The 25,188-nt window shown below is 41.4% G+C and overlaps 1 protein-coding gene across 3 annotated transcripts in view; it reads right to left on the reverse strand.

Moving 5' to 3' along the window:
- Positions 1-4,420: 4,420 nt before the first annotated feature.
- LOC306920767 (FERM domain-containing protein 5-like) overlaps positions 4,421-25,188 on the reverse strand; it is a gene marked incomplete at its 5' end in the record, with an annotated part of 144,821 nt that continues 124,053 nt past the window's right edge. For all 3 annotated transcript variants that reach the window (XM_079497642.1, XM_079497641.1, XM_079497640.1), the window contains 3 exons: positions 4,421-6,162; positions 11,335-11,441; positions 11,589-11,657. In XM_079497642.1, coding sequence (XP_079353768.1) covers positions 5,585-6,162; positions 11,335-11,441; positions 11,589-11,657 — 754 coding nt within the window. In that variant the 3' untranslated portion in view covers positions 4,421-5,584. The remainder of the gene's footprint in view (positions 6,163-11,334; positions 11,442-11,588; positions 11,658-25,188) is intronic.

A 25,188-nucleotide genomic window follows, 5' to 3' on the forward strand; every position in this document is an offset into this window, starting at 1 on the left:
CTGGTCGTCCCTTTTACACAGAAATGTTGATTCGGCTCTGTGATGGCTCAAAGGTTGCTTTCTAAGGTGTGATTTGGGCCCCTAAAGATGAATACAAAATCAATATCAACATCCTAATCCTGTCCAATAATGATAGGGAGGGGGATGAAATTCTGACAGGCAGTTTCTGCTGTCAAAATATGACTTCCCAGTTAAAAATCACTTTGTGTTTGAAATAGACACTCGTGCTTTCTAAGGTGTGATTTGGAGCCCTAAGGATGAATACAAAATGAATATCAACATCCCAATAAAATAGATAGGAAATTATGACAGGCAGTTTCTTATATTGTTTGAAGTTTGCTGCATATTTGTTTTGATTCCATAAAAATGCTTGTATATCAGTTTTACAGAAGCTGATGTTGCTATTACAAGTATTACTGTGGAAACGTTCATTTTTACTTGCTTTATATTGTTTTGATTCCATATAAACAAACAGTTTTTGAAAAACTGTCAAACTGTCATCTCAAACTGTTGTTGTGAAAATAATTGAAATTTTTATTTTGAATTATATATATGTACTTTGATTATATGAATTCAAATAAAATAGCTTTATTCTGAGATACTGGATGTTATTTTAAAGAAGTAGGTCGGAGTGGCTTATTGTCGGTATCAGCCGGGTCTATCCCCGGTACAATGCGCTAGACCCCTGGAGATGGATTGCTGAGGTGGAGCGCCACACCTACCATCAGCTCCCAGTACTTCCCGCACGACTTGCTGCACCAAGCCGTGCTACTCAATCGCTGAGTTGGCGGTGCCCGGGATCGAACCCATGAACTTGTGGTCCAAAGGCGAGAGCTCTACAGACTCCGCTACCAGGACACATACCGGTATTTAAAAAATGAAACAAAACTTAAATTTACCTGCCAAAGAAGTGGCAGTGACACTGTCTGCTGTAGATGTTAGTATTATAACATTGTCAGGTGTGCTTGAGAAAATGTTACTATTTATCATTGGTCATTGGAGATTAAATACATTTGTTTTGTGCCAAACAAATTAAAAATCCCAGTCAGAATTTAAGAATATATTATTATTTTTTATTGACAATTTACTACACCAGTCTTCAGTTTGTGAATGGAAATAATCAGTCTTGGTTAGAGGTAACAAAATGCAGAACACATGCTTACTGAGACATACAGTATCCATACACATGACCAGGTACAGTACAACCGTACAGTCCAGCTCATTATTCCTGTGTACATTTTGTAGCAATGAACAGCTCATATATTCTATTATTTTATAGAAATTAACCTCTCATATTCCTGTGTACATTTTATAGAAATTAACCGCTCATATTCTAACATTTTACAGAAATGAACAGCTCATATTCATGTGTAGGCCTACATTTTATAGAAATTAACATGTTTCCATTGTGAGTTCCGAATCGCCTAAGTATAAACTAGGGTTAAAGTGGTTAAACTGCTAACACATTACTGCCCAGCTATTTTTGTTGAGTGATGCTGTTGTACAGCAAATTATAAATCGGGTCTAGCGCAAAGATGGAGAACACTATCACATCATATACACTTTGTGTAAGTGATTTGGGTAGTTATTGCTGAATGTATGCTGCATTACATGTTAAGTGACTGAACAGGTGCATAATACTGTTGTACTAATGTCAGTTTTATGCCTTGAAACTGGCCAATTCCACACTTTCACAGCACAATCTCATTTTGTTTTTGTATTTTGTTTTGTTTCTCCTTTTTTGTCATTTGAAAGCCACCTAGCACCATCTGAAAAATGCATCAAAGATTTGAAGCGTATACATATCAAATCTAAAATGCAACCATAAAATATGAGGGATGCCTAATACACCTAGTTACGGTATAGCAAACCATAGGGACTGCCCATTCACAACTAGACAACTGTAACAATAACTGTGAATCGCATTTCACAGTGTACTGACAGACAATTCGTTATTGTTCATTATGTTAAAGCTGCAATGTGAAAACCTGAATAAATCATTATTTTGACCGATCTCTAATGCAGTAAGTAGGTCAGAGATCTATTCATACAGATGAGATCAGTGAAAATGATTGCATGAAGCTTTAAAACGTCCTCTATGCAGCTTTAAAACGTGTCTAATAACATTTTGGCTTCAGTTATTCTTTTAGCTCTCCCAAATATCCAGAAACACACCAACACGATTCTAAGGGAATAAAGAACGGTCCATTTTAAACTTGAGGAATTTAAATGCAGTTTACTATTCGGAGGACAGTGTTTTATTGCCAAACCTCCAACCAATCACCATGTCTGAACTACTCTCTCTTGTTGTGTACAGAAGATCCACCTTTCTCATGAACAAAATGCAAAATGTCTACAAAATGCCTGGGTTATAGCGATGTATGCCACGGTTGGAATACGTACCCCACAATGTTCATTTATCCGATTGTGACAGTGTACACAACTACACAGTACACATGTAACATTTGCACACTCTTAGCTAAATTATCACTGAGAGATGTCACAGAAAATACCATATCAAAGCATCATCTTAAAGGAACATGTCACCCATTTTCAACCGTATCTTATATAACTGGTCCTTTCCTCGCTAGTGTTCAATATAAGATGGGACCATTTCTGTCTACTCACTCTGTGTCTCAGAGAAGGGCTGTGGACAGTTCAGAAGCCTGCCTACCAATGAATGCTGCTGGAATTGCAAAGCTAATGGAAATTAGCCACTTGTCTGTCTTCCTGGAAAGTTGGTATAATGAAACAGAACCAAAGTTGTGCATCAATGTTTAAATTTCAAATCTTGATTCAAATGGAGATATTCCTTTAACTGATTGTACTGTAACTTCTGGCTAAGACAACATCAGCGAGTGGTGAAATGACACACAGTAAGGCTAGAGATTAGAATGGTAGCTGTCTATGGAAGGTTCCATCTTCTGCCCCGAAACCAATACAACATAGGTTTTCTTTGGTAGACGTGACGATGTCAGATCAACAGAACACATCTGGACGTAAACATGACTTTATCTCTAAGTTCGCTTCTCTGTCACGAGCAAGTGCTGCTATAACCTGACCCAACGGAGCTAAAAACTACATATCCACTGTTAAAAATAACATTTCAATTCCATTGAAATAGGTTATACGGAAAATTCTCAACATAGAAACACTAATTTGTACAAAATAGTTCAGTAAGTTTTCAATATATTCAACAACAGATAGTTTAGATATTAGTTTAACTGCAGCTACACGCAGCATGGGACTAAAGCAAGAAAATTAACTCTTGTATGTGTAATGCTAAGAAAATCAGTTTGGAGTGCAGCACTTCATAATGGCAAACAACAAATGTACCATTATGAAAAGGATCATGATTTTTAATATTAAACAATACTGCACATCAATGTTAAGATCCTTCTACTGTCTAAATTGTGGGATTTTAAGAGCTCACGGACACGTCTGCAGCACTACCGTCCCATTACCTTTACATGATCTAGTTTTGCAAGATTGTAAAATAACTACAGAAAACACCCCTTATTCCTAAACTTCTTTGCCTTTTTTTTTTTTTACTATTTTGAAACACCTTTTGAAATAGTTCAAATAGCTTATCTACATGCTCACAACCAGAGACGAAATGTTTTTATAATCGTCATGGGGGACCGCCCAACCAATTTGTCTTTTTTCGTTTCACACTAAACCCAAGTGTTTAGGTTCTAAACACTTATTTGTAACACTTTTTAAACGTGTCACAGTGTTTAGATTATAAACAGAAGAGCATATTTAAATGCCATGATTGCAGGCTAGTCCTGTCCGCCTCGGCAGGTTCGGTAGAACTGTCGCTGGGACGACGGAAGGTTTCAACGGCAGGCTGGCATCGCTGTTGCCAGCCAGGGTGTTCTAGCTGGTGGTGGTTTCATATTGTGAACAAGTAGCCTAAGCAGAGTATAGTACTGTATGCATGCATACCCATACCTGGCAGGTGAAAACAAGCACCCAGATTAGCATTTCAATGCCTGATCTGCATGTGTACAAGGGACAGGCAACGCGTTCCACCCCCCCACCACCCCCCGAGGTGTTGAGGTGCCAGACTTGGATGGTTAGAGCCGCGCGATTACATACAAAGTCAATGCAAGACGAGAATTGCACAAACGGGCGCGGCGTGACCTGGTGCGGTACAAACGGGACGAACCGAGGCGAATATATTCAGGTCCAATTCCTCATGGGGGCCGAGATCCCTGGTCCAATTCCTCATGGGGGCCCTGCCCCCCCCGCCCCCACAGACTCTACGTCACTGCTTACAACGTATCGATGTAGATCGGCGAACTATTTTAAAATGTTTTAAAATAGTAAAAAAGGCAAATAAGTTTAGAGATAATGGGTAAGGGGTGACGCAAGAGGGGTGCGCACGCACGCACGCACGCGAACGCACACACACACACACACACACACAGTAATTCCAAATATTCTTTTTTTTCCTCTTTTTTTTGTGCTGCCATTTTGCAAACATAGCAGTCCCTTCAGATTAATCCTCACTAAAGCTTAACTTCTAGTCGTTGGACGACACAAGATGGTGTTGTTGTTTGGTGCTTCAGATAAATAGTGACATGGTCATCGCACTGCTGATGAAATTGTAACCACATCAACCCTACGTCCCCATTCTCGCCGCATCTTAATAATAGGCGAACATTCGGCGAAAACAGACAAACGACAAGATCGAATATTTCCACCGAAGTGATTTGGAGTAGATGGGGGGTGGGGGGGGGGGGGGGTGTCCAGTACAGAACCCTGGGGGACCCCAGTCAAAGAATATAGGGTTTAAGTGGTTATAGCACCATTTGGAATATTTCTCTCCGTATATGTATAGCTCTGAGATGAGGACCTTTACGTTTTGGATACGATGTGCGGTAAAAAGCACGAATCAAGCATATTGGCCCATATTCACCGTGTCACACTCTGCCGGCACCCGAGAATGTGAGAGGTCATCATGGAGCTACAGTATACAGCGGAGGGAGAGGTTCCAATTGGAGCTTAAGTGGTTAATGCCTTACAATGAACCAGTCACAGTCATTAGAAAAATAATCTTTCAGAACCATCTTTAAAGACAGTCTACATTCAAAAAAGTGTCTCTTAATTGCTCACGTCACTTTCCTCTCCCCACAACGAGCCATGTCCCAGCCATGTCCCTCTCCAAACCTTCCTCAATCCTTCATCTACAGTACAGTCACACTATGCAACCAACACTCATATCAAACATATCTCCCATCCACCTTTTTTCTGGTAGTAATGTTACAACATACAAATTAATAAAAAATAAAGGCAACTGTTATCTGTGGCTGAACAAATTGTCATGACCCTTTTAGGTGTTTAATTACCCTGTTGCCTTTTATGTGTAAAAAATAAAGTACCTCATAATGACCTGAATTTCCAAAGTAAAACATGATTGTTGAATAATGTCCTCGCAGTGATGGTCACGAAAAGAAACAAACAAACAAATAAATCAGGGGAGAGAAGGCCCTTTCAGGGGCCAGTCGCCCAGTCCGTGGCTTGAATCAGGACCCCTGTCCTGTGTCCAGCCCCCCTCCCCCACGCAGAGGAGGTCCTTTCATTTATTGACGAGGAAACTCCCCATCCAGCGGAACCTACAGGCGAACCAGCGCCGCAGAGGGCAGAAGTACTCCACGTGGAACTGTTGGAACTCGGGCGTCTTGCGGATGTCCCTCAGGAAGGTGATGTCCAGCTCCGACTCCGTCAGCATGATGAGGAGCAGCAGCAGCGTGAACAACAGTCCCACGGTGACCAGGAGGAGGCGCAACACGCTCAAGATGAACTTGTTCACCTCCTCCACGTCGCCGGGGGGCGATGATTTGCTCCTTCCTCCCAGCCGCAGCGCTTTCCTGCCACCGGGGCCCTCCGCCGACATCCTGGCCTCCGAACACGTCTGCTCGTCGATGCTACAGGGGGCGCCGTTGAGGTGGCGCGCCACAGCCAGCTCCATGCCATGCTCTGCCACCGGGGTGGGCAGTACGCTGTCCGACGGGCAGTACGACTCGTCCGAAATGACGGCAGACGCGGCGGTTTCACCTCGGTCCACCGTCTGCCCGCGGGAGCGAGGCATGAAGTCACCATGAGAAACGGATCGGACAGGCGTGGAGTGAGCACTGTCTCTGAGGGACTCCAGACCTGAGAACAGAGACACAGAAGAACCCGCGTCAGTTGTTCTCAAACATTTTCTTGCCAATGACCCCCAAATTGATTGTGTTTGGCCACGGACCCCCATATCACAAGATTTGTGACTTGAAATGGAGTTGGAACAACAGATGTTCAGGAGGCGGAGAAACACACATTGACCCTGCCCTTCACGCCACTCTCCGCCCTCCACGCCAATCTACCTGTCCTCTTTTATACCTGCCCAGTACCACCCAGAATCCTTCATGTTTCGCCCGCCTCGCTGCGTTGCACACTAGACGCCTTCCTACAGGCTTCTCGAATCCAACCCCCACCCCCTTCATCTCCACAGTAGCTCCTTCCCCCGCTCCCCTCAAAGGAGCTTATCGGCACTAGGAATACTGCATTCACTTCGCCAAAGTGAAACAAACGATTAAAACAAAACTCTCTCTCCTCCTCAGGTTCCTGCCGGGGGTTATCGTCGTCAGACGAACGCCATACGACGAGTGCCATACGACCTCCTCCCCAAAGACTCCAGGGTCGGCGACCCCCCCTGGAACCTACACACCCGAACTCCTTCATTCATCCCTCTATTTCCTTACTGTCAATAAATCCTTAAACCTCCCCAATGGTGTGTTTTCTCCAACTAGTGAAAAACGATTAAGCCTGAGAACAGAGACAGACATACCTCCCATACAACGAATAGGGAAAATAGCAAACAACCTCTGCAACCTCTTTGTAAGCTTATTGAGCTTGTTGTCCCTTAACTGCAAATGTGTGTGTGTCAAGTGCATTGTAGAGACATATAGGCTACTGTACAGAGAAATAAAATGAATAAAAATATTCATACAACATACATTTTCAATGAACCAGACAAGTACAATAGCAAAGAACAACATCATTAACTAACATAATTCTGGTTATAATTAGATCCAGCTGCTATGCAGCCAGCTCTTTATGGAGGACTTTACGACAAGTTAACATGGCCTGCATGGGATGAGGAGAGTGTGGAAATCAGACATGGGAGAAGACCTCAAGGTGGCAGTTCGTAGCTACAGTGGAGTCAGTACTGCTGCATGAGGCTGAGACGTGGACCCTCACAGCACAACAGGAAAGGGCCCTGGACTACACAAGAATACTACGAATGGCATTAGGTGTCATATGGACGCACCACATCAGAAATATTGTCCCCGCATGGGTCACAGACAAAGTCAGAGAGTGAAGGAATACAGTAGGCTGGCACCCGGAACTAGTGGCAAGCCAACTGACACTGTGGGAGCCAAGTCAGCCAACCCAGGGCAAAGCCAGGAAAGGCAAGAAGCGCAATACGTAGATGCACTGTGGCACGACAGCCAATAAGCTAACACTGTATAGCTCAAGACCCTGATGCTATAGACGAACCCATGGAGCAGTGCCCTGTAGGCCAGGTGTAGCTAATCAGTGCTGTGGTGTAAAGCTGCGCTTAATGGTACACCCAGGACAACCCTCTGTGGATTCCTATAGCCTACTATAGGAGTGTGTGGAGGGCAGCGATTCAGAGTCCCGAATTGGTGTTTACCATTGAGCAAAAATAGAGCCTGCCTGCTTGTTCAGGTGATAAAGTCATTATTGATTCTGAATTGAATTTTAATTCACACATTAATCATGTTACCAAGATTGTCTGTTTTCATCTTAGAAATATTGCACAAATCAGAGCCTATGACAATGCAAAAACCTTGTTTTTTCTCGGCTTGACTACTGCATTGCTCATTTTTCTGGACTGCCAAAGAAAACAACTTGAACTGACAGATTACAACAACAAAAAATGGCAGCCAGAGTTTTAACTAAAACTAAGATGAGAGAACATAATATTACTCCAGTTTATAGCTTCATTGATTGATTTTAACATTCTTTCACTTGTTTATAAAGCTCTCAATGGTTTCGCACCTTCCTACCTACAGTACATGCCTGCCTAGAGAGATGCCCAAACCACGCCCTCGCCCCTCAGGTCCTCCACTGCTGGCCTGCTCGATGTGCATAAAGAAATGGCAACTAACAACATGGTGAAGCAGCTTTCTGCTTCTACGGGCCGACGGCGTGGAACAAACTCCCACTATATAGCACAGCTCAAGACCTACTCCTACACTCTTGCTTTTAGTTGATCTTTTAAATGCTTTGTTGTTATTCATGTCCTCACTGTATTGCATTACTGCTATTATTTAAATGTTTTATGCCTTGCTTTTCTTTTCTTTTTTTTCTCCATTGCTCTGTAAAGCAATTTGAGCTGAATTTCATGTCATGAAAGTGCTATACAAATAAAGTTGTATTATTTATTATTATTATAAAGTGAATCTTGATCCTGTGTCTAGGTGAGACATGACCTTTGACACAATTTAAATATCATTCTCAATAGAAGAGCAGGGAGACAAGATACAACCACCCGAATTGTATAAGTTATATTGTATTAACATACTCTACCATACAGATTGGACAAAATTACATTTCATGAATTAAAAATGTTGCATTCCAATAAAAGTGAACTTATATGTATGTATTAACTAATACATTTGAATTTCTGTATGAAAAATCCAGTCTTATCAATTTAATCTATATCTTGAATCTATTGAAACATCATCAAGGTTGAGTCAAGCATTATTTAAAAAAAAATCCCTCAAGCTTCTATAATCCATACCTGGTTGGCTGTAGCCATTCCCAGCACCAGAGACAGCTAGCCTGGACGGGGCCCCGGAGGTGTCCCCTGACCCTGAGGCCCCAGGGAGAGATGGCAAGAGAGGCAGGAACCCCAACGCCTTCCCCAGGAGCCGGGGCCCCAGGCACAGCACGCGCACCTTCACATCGCGGAAGCAGTGGTTGATCATGCGCAGGTGCACATTCACCTTGGTTGTGATCCGGATCAGACACTTCACCATGGTGGCTCAAGGACAATGAACAACCTTGAGTCCGACTTCTACTGTCGTGTCTTCTACAGGCACCCAGTCTCTCCCTCTCTCACCCTGTTTTTATTTCACAAACTCGCTCAACGCTGTGTCCTTGTCCCTGTCTGTGGCAGTGAGCTGACCCCCTAGGCAGGCAGCCGGAAAGACAGACAGTCTTCCAGGGAGAGAGAGACAAGGCTGGTATGTGGTCCTCCCACCATGGAGACACATATGACCCTGACACTGGAGGCTATTTTCAGGGTAGTGATATTATTACCAGTGGAAATAACAACACACAAAGAACACACATGGGGCTTGTTTCACTGTTGCTACAGTGCAGTCTGATACCACAGCCTGAACTCTTAACGCCTTGTTTATATTTAGAGCACTCTGTTTCCCTGGCACAATATGTACAATTATTTGTTCTAAACAATATTTCTACTGTTCCACATACCGGTAGGGTAAACCAGTTGAAACAGATTGAGGCTTTAACCGTTACTTTTATGAAATGGAAGATGCTTCTGAACATGTATCCTATTGCTAGTTTGAACAAATAAAATACTCTTTAACCATACAATAAAACAGGTATTATTAGAGCAGGGCTTGACTTTACCAACCAGCCACGTGTTGCAGAGCAGCAGCATTAAAATTACAAGCCAATAGAAAGACATGGTGCCTGAATTCTTTTAGGGTTGATAAGTTTGTGTGCTGAAAATAGCGAAGGAGTCTCATCGCTGCGTGTTGAGCGTTACTGGCAATGTATGCCAGTATTGTTGGCGCATGACACTGCCAGTACTGCCAAGACAAAAAAGTATAGATAATAGACATTAGGCTATGACAGAAGATGTGTTGTAGGTGAAGAATTCACTCTGATTAATATGTATGAATGTATTGAGACGATCGCCTGATGTAATTGAATGAAAACCGTTCTTTCATCAAACCAAAGATAAATCCCTGTCTGCCTTCATTCAAAATGTAGCCTACGGTTTGTGTGTGAGTGTCTCACTCAGATCGCACCATAGACATGTGGCATGCTCTCTAGATGTGAGCATGTCGAATTATTATAATGTGCAAGCATTGGCACCTAAATCTAATACACCCATTAAGGTTAAAGTTAAAAGGTTAAAGTCCTAAACCTGAACCCAAACTGCAAAACCAGCCTATGGTTTGATGACCGGCAGGGTGACATTTCCTCGTCAAAATGTTTCCTTTGCACTCAGCACACAGTACAGTACAGATAATGAACGAGCATGTGTGTGCGTGTGCACAGAAAGAGAGCTTAAATGAGTGAGCAGCTGAATTGTAGATCTCTAATTAGTCCAGTAATAAGGTAATTTGACCTCAAACTAATTGCAAAAGAACCAAACTCAGCTGATTTTGTATCTTCAATATATATCCTGAATAACAGAAAAAAAGTTGCCTGGAATTGTCTGAGGGGAAAGTATTGAAAATGGCTAGGGCTAGGGTGTTTTCATGATGCTGAATCCATTCCAAGCATTAGTTTTGCATAAAAACACTCCTTGGGCTAATAACAGCCATAGCCACTTGCCCAAATGTGCTGACCTCATCACATTTGTGATGACCATTTTCAACTCTTTCCCCTCAGACAATTCCAGGCAACTTTTTTTCTGTTATTCAGGATATATTGAAGATACAAAATCAGCTGAGTTTGGTTCTTTTGCAATTAGTTTGATGTTGATCCTGTATTTTCCATAGAGTTCCTGTACTAATCCATAGAAACAAAGCATGCGATGCCACACATACTGGATGACGATCAACATACTGAAATAGACCTCTGTGCTGTGACCAATCACTGACCCTCACAGCTGTGCTGTGACCAATCAATGACCCTCACTACCTCTTCACTGTGACTAATCAGTGAACCTTGCTGCCTCTTCACTGTGACCAATGATCCACACCTAGTCCTACACTATACAGTGAAGCACAACAATTCTGTGAATGTTGCCACTGGGGCAGCAGTGGCTCAGGAGGTAGAACAGTCCGATCCTGGGCTCCCCCAGAGTTAGTATCGAAGTGTCCTTGAGCAAGACACTGAACCCCAAATTCTTCCTGACGAGCAGGTTGGTGCGATGCATGGTTTCCTCCGCCGTCTGTGTGTGTTAATGGGTGAATGTAATGCACATTGTAAAACCCCTTGGATAAAGGTGCTATATACGGTAAATGTGTGTGTGTGTGTGTGTGTGTGTGTGTGTGTGTGTGTGCGCGCGCGCGCGTGTGTTGTTTTATGATTGATTGATTGATTGATTCTTACCCTCCATGATAGAGATGTGTACAGCTCTCCGTCTCGTCCTAGGCACGCTGGTTAGTCTGGGACCGTGAGTGATGGACGGACAGCTCCTACTGGGCACCAGGCCAGCTCTGAACACACACACACACACACACACACACACACACACACACACACACACACACACAGTTGTGTACACATATACTGTATTATCTGTCTGAAACACACATAATAATCACATGTACACAACTGAAAGGTGGTTGCATAGGGGGTCTCACCTGTGAATCTCGGGGGGGTCACGTTTAATTTTGGCACTTTGCTCCATGACCTCTTTTGCAACTCTGCCACTGGACGAACAAAAACAAACATATAAGGGGAAAAAATATTTTCAATTTAATTTCAAGACCTTTATTGATGCCCATGGGGGCAATTCAGTCGCCAGAGGCAGCACATCAGTACTGTAGATACAGCAGGGTAAAAACATCACACACAAAATAAACACTATCAATAATGAACAATAGCATGTATAAAACAGTATACATCAGATTAAAACCAGAAATACTAATAGGCTACAATTCACACACTCCAACCATCATCATCATAATTTTTCGACCGCGGTCGAGATCATGGATTTCACAATGCCACGCCAGACTTTCCGGTCCTTCATTGCCATCCCCAGTTCCTGCTTACTGATGCATGTGTCCCTAGCGATGACATCAGGGAACGACAGTTTTCTACCTCTGGTCTGCTTTGAGGCAGGACTCCAGAGAAGAAGGGAAGATATAACCTCATTGTCAGCTCTGTAGCAGTGGCCGGCAAACTGTGTTCTTCTGGATCGGACTAGTGAAGAAACACGGGGAAGGTTGCCGTATATTAGATTAGTCGATGGGTGGCTCTTCCAAGACACTCTAACCAAGTACAGGCAAATATTAGTCCATGTTTACTGTTATTTCTGTCTTTTTTGTGTTAATGATGAGAGCGTTGTTATCACTCCATTCAACCACCTTATTTACTCTGTGTTGGTGCAGTCCAGGATCACTGGAACTATCTAGGAGAGAAATCAAAACGGTATCATCTGAGTATTTTAGAATGTATTGGTCCGGTGTGTCAATCCGACATTCAGACAGACATTCCTCAATACGACAGATGTCAGTATAAAGGGTGAAAGGTACAGCTGAGCTCACACACACAATAGCTTCATAATAGCTTCGTCTCGCTCGCACGCTCGCACGCACACACACACACACACACACACACACACACACACACACACACACACACACACACACCCTTTATTTTCTCCCCTAGAGGTGGAGATGATTGTCCTCTTTGAGGTCACGATGTGACACTTTTGATCACCCAGGATGCAAGTAGTGGACCGGCCCATCCACACCTAGGATGTATTGAAATGCTAACAACAACAGTCCTGTACAGAACTAGACCACTGTCTTCTAGCTGCTAAAAGTTAAGTAATTTTAATGATCAAACGTACATTGCAACTTTATTTATAGTTTTAATTACAGGGCACAGTGCAGGATGAAATGACTGAGGGGTCAATTGAGATGTTTGAGGGGGCAAAAAATATATATACTGTATATATATATAAAACTACCTTTTGTGCTGGATTGGTTTTCTAGTTATATTTGGCAGTGATATTCACTAGCAGCACTGGTTATAACAACTCGAAACATGCTGCTACAAACAAAAAAAATCATATTGTGTTGCTAAATCAAGCAGGCAGTGTCAGTTCTATGACTCAGCTGGTCATATGCAATATTGGAATGATAGCACTGGGGGGGTCCGGGGGGGCTTGCCCCCCTTGGGCTCAATTTTTTTTTTAAATTTGCGATGAAAATGCTTCAATCTGGTGCACTTTGAGATAAAAATGAAGAGGCTAGATCTATAAAGAACTACACACATGATATTAGATTATATCATCTTTACTGTGCTATTATTGCCATTTGCCAACATCACATCACCTATTTTTTTAATTGGAATCCGGAAAAGTAATATTTTTTATTTAATTTCAAATACATTTATATGTTATGTTAACTTTATGATTATGAACTGAAATTGGACATAAAAAAGGCTAGTACTAGTCATTAAGCTACTAATATAGACTGAAGTAATTAAAGTGGGTCATGTTTGCATGTTTGTTATTGTAACAGCTGAAATCAATAACATATCAGTATTCTGATATTAACCTGCAGACCGCATTAAGTGAACTGAGTCTGTGCTCAGAGAATACATTCTTCAGCGTGTCCACAATAGTCCACAGCCCACTTTGCCACTTGCTCTGATCCACTGCATCAATAGCACCCCTCCCCCCCAATGGCAGACAATCATATGTCAGACACATACATTCAGTTGATCCGAATTAACATGTGTTAAATTCCTGTGCCTCAGGAATGTCGTACTTCCTGTTCTTTCCAGATGGGAGATGGCCATGACGCATGTTAGATGTTCCTTGCATGCCTGTACAATACATGTAGCAGCATGTTTCGAGTTGTTATAACCAGTGCTGCTAGTGAATATCACTGCCAAATATCACTAGAAAACCAATCCAGCACAAAAGGTAGTTTTATATTTTATTATTGACATTATTAAAAACCCCTCGTGGCGCCGGGCCTGGCACAGTGATACATACAATAGGCTATGTACAAAGTGTAGATGTGAAGGCTGGTGTTAGTGTATGATTCATGAAAACTGTTCATTTCATGGTGTGGGTGTCAGTTTGAGTCTTGGAAAACAAACGAACAAAAACAGACTTTTTTTCTTTCTTTGCGTTGTATTTTTGTCCTTATTGAGGGGCACCAGCCCCTATATATACAGGTTTAATGTTTGTTTTTAGTTCAATGTTTGTTTTAAAAACGCCATTGACAATAAAGAGAATTTAATGTTTGTTTTGTCTCAATGTTTGTTTTACATCATCATGTTGTAAGATGATAAGGGCGCCCCTCACTTCACACAGGTGTGATTTATGTAAATACATATTAAAATGCAAGAGTTGTAACATAATATAGGCTACCCTTTTAGGTTGCATTGTTAATATTGCTGCATTTTTATTAAATTTCTTTCACAATCTTATTCTTCATTTCATTGTAATTTTACTATTAGATTTAGATGTGCACTTGGAGGATAAGAATAAACCTTGGACCACTGGAGAACAGAGCATGTGCCCAAAAAAGTGAATTTGGAGCAATCATCTGCAAATTCAGTTTGTACAGGAACATGGGTCCCATTATTAAATGTGTTTCATGAAGGTCTATGATTGAAACAGGATTACACACACTAAACATTTTGGCACATGGGCTTTTCATTAAGCTTTATTCTACATGTAAATAACAGTGTGGACAGCACATCCACATAATGCCCTACCTAACTATACACAACATAATTCAAACCCTTTCATTCTGATGTGGGTGTAAAAGCTGGTCTATGTTTTAATCTCTGGTGGTGGTGGGCTATTTGTAATTTATTGCTGAAGTTACCATAAACAGTACATGTATAATTCACCTCAAACTATCTCAGAGTACAAATCAACATTTCACCTTATTTATGTAAAAGTCACTGCTATCCATTGTGCATGTCCTGTCTGTCATTTACATGTACAGCTCATGCAAATGACATGTCCTTGAGATGAATGGGAATGTCTCTCCTCCCTCTTGTTATTCAATTTGGATCCATTGAGCATATCTGGGGGAGGAGGGAGGGTGGAGGACAGTATCTTTGACTGTGATTGGTGGAGAGAGAGACTCTCTGGTATAAGAAGACTTGGTCTGTGTCAATTCTCCACAACTCCTCCAGGATATCAATCATTTTTGATCACATCTGACTGTGGACTCCAGACTTCAGCTAAAGATGAACTCTCTCCACCCCACCAGGGACATTTCTGCTGAACAGGAGGAACCCAAAGACCTTGGTATGTTACTCAACTTAAATATTAAGTAGCCACTTAACAGCTTCCGCGCCATTGCCGACGATTAAAGTCAATTGAAGCCTAATTTTGATACTGGCGCTTAACGCCATTGCCGACGGCCTTCGGCAATTGAGCTTTTATAGCGCGTTCGATTGCTCGAGCCAAAATGCTACTCACGTTAGCCGGTTAGCTAGCTGTGTTGTTAGCACAGCCCTGGATCGCCCATCTTAGATCGTCGTCGCCATAAGCATCCATTCTATCCATTTCTTTCGCCTGTATCTCCTATTCCTTGTCCCATATGGCATTTTTGGTCAAAACAGCGTTTCTTTGACGGCACAGAGCTGACAATCTAGAGCTCTCCGGAGCTCCGGCCTGGATTCACTTTGTAAACAAGGCCCATCCAGCTGTGTGAAAACTCCTAACTTAGGACTACCGGTTGTGGACCGGAAATGGCGGCTTTTCAAAATAAGAGCTCAAATTAAAAAAATCACACCCGTGTGAACTGAGTGGTGTAAGGTCTGTCTGACGTAATGAAATCATGTCTGATGTAATGAAATCACACCCGGATGTGATTTCACAACTGGCTGTTTTTGTGCAGTTCACCCGGGTGTGATTTAATTACGTCAGAAATTATTTTGAACATAGCAACCATGCTCATTTTTTTCTGCACACAAAAGCCAGTTGTAGGAGTGGTTTACACCACTCAAAAATGCTGGCGTGAATTAGATCCTAATTTTTCAATAAATAATAGCGGTCTAAGTGTTAATTCCTATATTTTTAGTCATGCAATGTAGTAAGGTATAGGCCATTGTTAGTTAGCACTTTGTGGACTAGTTGTTGTGCAACAATCCCTGTCATGTAGCGGTCTTTCTACCTATCAACAATCTTTCCTTTGTATTTGTTTCCAATTCAGTGTTGCATCATCAGCCTGACTGCCCTGACTTACCAGGGGTGAATGAACAAAGAAGCTTGGCAAAGCAAAAACACCACTGCTGTGATTCGTGTGGAAAACACTTCCCTTCTATCTCCACACTTAAATCACACCAGAGAATTCATACTGGAGAGAAACCCTATGGCTGTGATCAATGTGGACAATGCTTCTCTCAAATGGGACACCTCAAACGCCACCAGAAAATTCACACTGGAGAGAAACCCTATGGATGTGATCAGTGTGGACAACACTTTTCTGAAATGGCAAACCTTAAAAGCCACCAGAGAATTCACACTGGAGAGAAACCCTACGGATGTGATCAATGTGGACAACACTTCACTTCTATCTCCACACTTAAATCACACCAGAGAGTTCACACTGGAGAGAAACCCTATGGCTGTGATCAATGTGGACAACACTTCCCTTCTATCTCCACACTTAAATCACACCAGAGAATTCATACTGGAGAGAAACCCTATGGCTGTGATCAATGTGGACAATGCTTCTCTCAAATGGGAAACCTCAAACGCCACCAGAAAATTCACACTGGAGAGAAACCCTATGGATGTGATCAGTGTGGACAACACTTTTCTGAAATGGCAAACCTTAAAAGCCACCAGAAAATTCACACTGGAGAGAAACCCTATGGATGTGATCAGTGTGGACAACACTTTTCTGAAATGGCAAACCTTAAAAGCCACCAGAGAATTCACACTGCAGAGAAACCCTACGGATGTGATCAGTGTGGACAACACTTCTCCATGATATCAAGCCTTAAAAGCCACCAGAGAATTCACACTGGAGAGAAACCCTATGGATGTGTTCAATGTGGGCAACACTTCTCTGAAATGTCCACCCTTAAAAAACACCAGAGAATTCACACTGGAGAGAAACCCTATGGATGTGATCAGTGTGGACAACACTTCTCCATGATATCAAGCCTTAAAAGCCACCAGAGAATTCACACTGGAGAGAAACCCTATGGATGTGTTCAATGTGGGCAACACTTCTCTGAAATGTCCACCCTTAAAAAACACCAGAGAATTCACACTGGAGAGAAACCCTATGGATGTGATCAGTGTGGAAAGAGTTTCACTACTTCAAGCGCCCGGAAACGCCATGAGCGCACACATATGAAAGATAAATCTGTTTAGTGTGAACAGTATGACAAGAGCTTCATTATAGAAACCTCAAGTTGATTAATTGCAAACTTAACGTACTGTTGACCTATTCTTTTTAGTGGTATTTTTTATTCACTGTGTCAAGATTTTTCAGATACAATATTAGAACAGAAAAGTATGGTGGTGACTTGTGTTGGAGTCTGTTAGAGCCTATGTTTTCTTCTGCCAATCTATCTACATAATTGCTTCATTGCATCTGATTTGTATTATTATTATGATACTGATTAAAACTGTTATATTATTTGCTGAATTTTACTTGATACTGTATTGTCTCTGTGTAACATGTCCCTCCAACATTATGCAACAGATAGAAATAAACACGTCTTGATCATATTATTTGTGTCACTGAAATTTGACCTGCAGATTTGCTGTATTTAGATGAGCTTTATCTCAGAGGCTGACTAGATAACAGAACATTTGTGCCCAAAACAAGTTCTGGAGGAATTTGGAACAATCATCAGTAAATTCAGTTAATGAGTTGTGATCTTAGTTGAGATGTCTGTGAGGAGTATCAAACCAACTTTGGTCTGTGTTTTAATCCCTGGTGATGGTGGGCTATTTGAGAATGTAATACAGGTATGATGGCTGAAGTTACCATAAACACAGTAGGCCTACACTGATAGTTCAGATGCTGTTCACACGTTATAGGCTACATTTTATTTGTAGACCACTTGGAAGATAATAATACACTTTGGACCACTGACTAGAGAATAGAGCATTTGTGCCCAAAACAAGTTCTGGAGGAATTTTGGAGCAATCATCAGTAAATTCAGTTCATGAGTTGTGATCTTAGTTGAGATGTCTGTGAGGAGTATCAAACCAACTTTTGGCCCTAAACAAGGGCAGAAACACTGTGTTGATTAATTGCAAGCTTAACTATACTGTTGACCTGTTCTTTTTAGTGGTATTTCTTATTCACTGTGTCAAGAGTTTTCAGAGACAATATTAGAACAGAAAAGTATGGTTGTGACTTGTGTTGGAGTCTGTTAGAGCCTATGTTTTCTTCTGCCATTTTACCCCCCCTGCATCAATCTATCTACATAATTGCTTCATTGCATCTGATTTGTATTATTATTATGATACTGATTAAAACTGTTATATTATTTGCTGAATTGTACTTGAAACTGTATTGTCTCTGTGGAACATGTCCCTCCAACATTATGCAGCAGATAGAAATAAACACGTCTTGATATGCAATTGAATTCCCAATCTTATTATTTGTGTCACTGAAATCTGACCTGCAGATTTGCTGTATTTAGATGAGCTTTATCTCAGATGCTGTTCACACGTTATAGGTAGGGATGTCCCGATACACTTTTTTCATTTCCGATCCGATTCCGATCCAACAATTTCTGTGTTAGCCGATACCGATACCGATACCAGAGTGCTTTTTAAAAAAAAGTGTAAAGTACATGTACCGTAAATCCTCATTTATAATCCGGGGGCTTTTATTTGTCTCAACCGATTCTGATACCGGGCTTTTATTGGAAGGAGGCAGCTATAAGAAGGAGGCCTATATTTCTACTTTTCAAACTGAAAATAATAATGAATAAATCACATTTTGGGTCTGTTAGACAGTTAGAACCCTGTAAAATGTACTGGACTCATTTATTGAAACCAAGTCCTCATAAAATATTAAAAGCTGCAGTTGCGGGGGCTCACTGGTCATTTTAACTTTTTATAACAATATTGGCATATTGCCTATGGTAAATACCATAATAAAATCAACACATCATTTTTAAACCAGGATTCCCTGCTTTCATATGACATGAAAAAAAATCCAATGGCAGTCCCTCAGTCAAATCTGGTCACAGTAATATTTACTATCCTATTTACTGCAGTTTAGATGCAAATAATAACATAAACATAAAATGTATGGTGTATGGTAGGCCATTTCCTATAATATCAAAGCAGCTAATATGAACAGTGCAACACTGCAGTGATCCAACTATTGCAACTTCAACGGGAGAGAGAGAGAGAGAGTCGCGTTAGAGAGAGAGACGCGAGAGAGAGAGAGAGAGAGAGAGAGAGAGAGACGCAGAGAGAGAGACGCAGAGAGAGAGAGAGGAGGGGGTCACGTTAGCAACAGGCTAAGCTCACAGCATATTGGTACGTTCGTTCTATAAAGGGTAGCTCCCAGCCCCTAAACGGTAGCAATCTACCCTTTAATAGAACGAACGTACGGTACATTCGTTGCATGAAGCGTAGATCTGCGAGCTCGCAGCACGTCATGTCACAAACAGAAACAGCTCTCACTTGGTTTTGTCATTTTCCTCCCTCCGCAGTTAGACTGCTGCTCTGCGCTCTCGTTAGTTTTATTGTCCGAGTCCATGAAAAGTTTCGACTCGGTGCAGACATGCACAGAGTTGTATTAAACCCAAATGCGATACATTTGGGTTTAATACAGTGCATTATTGGCCCAGTCAGTTTAGAGTTTATTTGTCCAGTCTAACTTCGAAGAGAGGGGGAGAAAGAAAAACAACAAAAGATAGCCTACTTGGCAGCACCTGTGCATGCAAATTTATGTTAGTCGCAAACTACAGCAAGCCGCCTTTGTTTTAAATTGTCCCCCATTCGCACGTCGGCAAAGCCGTTCACACCTACGGCTGGAGATGCTCGTTTTCAATACCGGCGGCCCCGTCTCACCGTGCTGCGCGCATCACGTGATTAAATAAAATGTGGTATCGGATTGGTGCGGGCGTACTTGCCGATTCCGATATGACCAAATAAGGGCATATCGGAGGGCATTCCGATACAAGTATCGGTATCGGGACATGCCTAGTTATAGGCTACATTTTATTTGTAGACCACTTGGAAGATAATAATAAACTTTGGACCACTGACTAGAGAATAGAGCATTTGTGCCCAAAACAAGTTCTGGAGGAATTTTGGAGCAATCATCAGTAAATTCAGTTCATGAGTTGCAAACCAACTTTTGGAGTTTTAATCCCTGGTGACGGTTGGTTATTTGAGAATGTAATGTGATTGCAGAAGTTACCATAAACACAGTAGGCCTACATGGATAGTTCACCTCAAACTGCCTTAAACTGTTGTCCATTGTGCATGTCCTGCTGTCATTTACATGCATATGGTAACTATTCATGTCCTTGAGTGTGAATGGGACTGTTTCTACTCCCTCTTGTTATTCAATGTGGATCCATTGAGCATATCTGGGGGGAGTAGGGAGGGTGGATCTGGCTTCTGAATGAAGACTCTATGTCCAGATGGTAAGCTGGTATTTCCTGGTCAGTCCACCCATTTGACCAGTAAAGACCAGCTGCCAGCTTGGCTTTGCTGGTCTTCCAGCCAGCCAGCTGGCTCACCAGCAAAGACCAGCAGAATCCAGCCTTAGACCAGCTAACCAAATACACTGACAAACCAGTCAGACCAGTCTGACCAGCATGTCCATCCTGGTATACCATCTAAACCAGCCTAAGACCAGCCAAGACCAGCTAAAACCAGCAAAAACCAGCAACCATCATAAGCTGGTTTCTGCTGTTTTTTTCAGCAGGGAGGCTATTTGCTAATCAAGCAGATGACACAATGTTTAAGCATAACACCGGTTGATATGTTTCTAAACCTTCCAGTCGTCAATAAATGATCCATGCGTTTAGAAAGATGCACTCTGGACATGATATCCAAAGCACTGTGGATACGGACAGTGCTTCACGTAGACATAAAAAAGGCTAGTACTAGTCATTAAGCTACTAATATAGACTGAAGTAATTAAAGTGGGTCATGTTTGCATGTTTGTTATTGTAACATCTGAAATCAATAACATATCAGTATTCTGATATTAACCTGCAGACCGCATTAAGTGAACTGAGTCTGTGCTCAGAGACAGCGTGTCCACAATAGTCCACAGCCCACTTTGCCACTTGCTCTGATCCACTGCATCAATAGCACCCCTCCCCCCAATGGCAGACAATCATATGTCAGACACATACATTCAGTTGATCCGAATTAACATGTGTTAAATTCCTGTGCCTCAGGAAGGTCGTACTTCCTGTTCTTTCCAGATGGGAGATGGCCATGACGCATGTTAGATGTTCCTTGCATGCCTGTACAATACATGTTTTTGTTTGTAGCAGCATGTTTCGAGTTGTTATAACCAGTGCTGCTAGTGAATATCACTGCCAAATATCACTAGAAAACCAATCCAGCACAAAAGGTAGTTTTATATTTTATTATTGACATTATTTAAAAAAAAGAAAATACATAGGCTATGTACAAAGTGTAGATGTGAAGGCTGGTGTTAGTGTACGATTCATGAAAACTGTTCATTTCATGGTGTGGGTGTCAGTTTGAGTCTTGGAAAACAAACGAACAAAAACAGACTTTTTTTCTTTCTTTGCGTTGTATTTTTGTCCTTATTGAGTAAGGACTCAATGTTTGTTTTTAGTTCAATGTTTGTTTTAAAAACGCCATTGACAATAAAGAGAATTTAATGTTTGTTTTGTCTCAATGTTTGTTTTACATCATCATGTTGTAAGATGATAAGGGCGCCCCTCACTTCACACAGGTGTGATTTATTTAAATACATATTCAAATGCAAGAGTTGTAACATAATATAGGCTACCCTTTTAGGTTGCATTGTTAATATTGCTGCATTTTTATTAAATTTCTTTCACAATCTTATTCTTCATTTCATTGTAATTTTACTATTAGATTTAGATGTGCACTTGGAGGATAAGAATAAACCTTGGACCACTGGAGAACAGAACATGTGCCCAAAAAAGTGAATTTGGAGCAATCATCTGCAAATTCAGTTTGTACAGGAACATGGGTCCCATTATTCAATGTGTTTCATGAAGGTCTATGATTGAAACAGGATTACACACACTAACCATTTTGGCACATGGGCTTTTCATTAAGCTTTATTCTACATGTAAATAACAGTGTGGACAGCACATCCACATAATGCCCTACCTAACTATACACAACATAATTCAAACCCTTTCATTCTGATGTGGGTGTAAAAGCTGGTCTATGTTTTAATCTCTGGTGGTGGTGGGCTATTTGTAATTTATTGCTGAAGTTACCATAAACAGTACATGTATAATTCACCTCAAACTATCTCAGAGTACAAATCAACATTTCACCTTATTTATGTAAAGGTCACTGCTATCCATTGTGCATGTCCTGTCTGTCATTTACATGTACAGCTCATGCAAATTACATGTCCTTGAGATGAATGGGAATGTCTCTCCTCCCTCTTGTTATTCAATTTGGATCCATTGAGCATATCTGGGGGAGGAGGGAGGGTGGAGGACAGTATCTTTGACTGTGATTGGTGGAGAGAGAGACTCTCTGGTATAAGAAGACTTGGTCTGTGTCAATTCTCCACAACTCCTCCAGGATATCAATCATTTCTGATCACATCTGACTGTGGACTCCAGACTTCAGCTAAAGATGAACTCTCTCCACCCCACCAGGGACATTTCTGCTGAACAGGAGGAACCCAAAGACCTTGGTATGTTACTCAACTTAAATATTAAGTAGCCACTTAATCCCTATATTTTTAGTCATGCAATGTAGTAAGGTATAGGCCATTGTTAGTTAGCACTTTGTGGACTAGTTGTTGTGCAACAATCCCTGTCATGTAGCGGTCTTTCTACCTATCAACAATCTTTCCTTTGTATTTGTTTCCAATTCAGTGTTGCATCATCAGCCTGACTGCCCTGACTTACCAGGGGTGAATGAACAAAGCTTGGCAAAGCAAAAACACCACTGCTGTGATCCGTGTGGAAAACACTTCCCTTCTATCTCCACACTTAAATCACACCAGAGAATTCACACTGGAGAGAAACCCTACGGATGTGATCAATGTGGACAACACTTCTCTGAAATGTCCAACCTGAAAAAACACCAGAGAATTCACACTGGAGAGAAACCCCACGGATGTGATCAGTGTGGACAACACTTCTCTCAAAACAGCAGCCTTAAAAGGCACCAGAGAATTCACACTGGAGAGAAGCCCTATGGATGTGATCAGTGTGGACAACACTTCTCCATGATGTCAAGCCTTAAAAGGCACCAGAGAATTCACACTGGAGAGAAACCCCAAAGATGTGATCAGTGTGGACAACACTTCTCTCAAATAGAACACCTCAAAATCCACCAGAGAATTCACACTGGAGAGAAACCCCATGGATGTGATCAGTGTGGACAACACTTCTCTCAAATCAGCAGCCTTAAAAGGCACCAGAGAATTCACACTGGAGAGAAACCCTATGGATGTGATCAGTGTGGACAACACTTCTCCATGATGTCAAGCCTTAAAAGGCACCAGAGAATTCACACTGGAGAGAAACCCCACAGATGTGATCAGTGTGGACAACACTTCTCTCAAATAGAAACCCTCAAAAACCACCAGAGAATTCACACTGGAGAGAAACTCTATGGATGTGATCAGTGTGGACAACACTTCTCCATGATGTCAAGCCTTAAAATCCACCAGAGAATTCACACTGGAGAGAAACCGTATGGATGTGTTCAATGTGGGCAACACTTCTCTGAAATGTCCAACCTTAAAAAACACCAGAGAATTCACACTGCAGAGAAACCCTATGGATGTGATCAGTGTGGACAACACTTCTCCATAATGTCAAGCCTTAAAAGCCACCAGAGAATTCACACTGGAGAGAAACCCTATGGATGTGATCAGTGTGGACAACACTTCTCCGTGATGTCAAGCCTTAAAAGCCACCAGAGAATTCACACTGGAGAGAAACCCTATGGATGTGATCAGTGTGGAAAGAGTTTCACTACTTCAAGCGCCCGGAAACGCCATGAGCGCACACATATGAAAGATAAATCTGTTTAGTGTGAACAGTATGACAAGAGCTTCATTATAGAAACACCAAGTTGATTAATTGCAAACTTAACGTACTGTTGACCTATTCTTTTTAGTGGTATTTCTTATTCACTGTGTCAAGAGTTTTCAGATACAATATTAGAACAGAAAAGTATGGTGGTGACTTGTGTTGGAGAAGAGCCTGTTTCTTCTGCCATTTTAACCCCCCCCCCCCCCCCCCCTGCATCGGTCTATCTGCATAATTGCTTCATGCATCTGATTTGTATTATTATTATGATACTGATTAAAACTGTTATATTATTTGCTGAATTTTACTTGATACTGTATTGTCTCTGTGTAACATGTCCCTCCAACATTATGCAACAGATAGAAATAAACACGGAAGATAATAATAAACTTTGGACCACTGACTAAAGAATAGAGCATTTGTGCCCAAAACAAGTTCTGGAGGAATTTTGGAGCAATCATCAGTAAATTCAGTTCATGAGTTGTGATCTTAGTTGAGATGTCTGTGAGGAGTATCAAACCAACTTTTGGAGTTTTAATCCCTGGTGACGGTGGGCTATTTGAGAATGTAATGTGATTGCAGAAGTTACCATAAACACAGTAGGCCTACATGGATAGTTCACCTCAAACTGCCCTAAACAAGGGCAGAAACACAGCGTTGATTAATTGCAAGCTTAACTATACTGTTGACCTGTTCTTTTTAGTGGTATTTCTTATTCACTGTGTCAAGAGTTTTCAGAGACAATATTAGAACAGAAAAGTATGGTGGTGACATGTGTTGGAGTCTGTTAGAGCCTATGTTTTCTTCTGCCATTTTACCCCCCCTGCATCAGTCTATCTACATAAATGCTTCATTGCATCTGATTTGTATTATTATTATGATACTGATTAAAACTGTTATATTATTTGCTGAATTGTACTTGAAACTATTGTCCCTCCAACATTATGCAGCAGATAGAAATAAACACGTCTTGATATGCAATTGAATTCCCAATCTTATTATTTGTGTCACTGAAATCTGACC

The sequence above is a fragment of the Electrona antarctica genome (genome assembly GCF_951216825.1).
Source record: "Electrona antarctica genome assembly, chromosome: 3".
Taxonomy (NCBI): domain Eukaryota; kingdom Metazoa; phylum Chordata; class Actinopteri; order Myctophiformes; family Myctophidae; genus Electrona; species Electrona antarctica.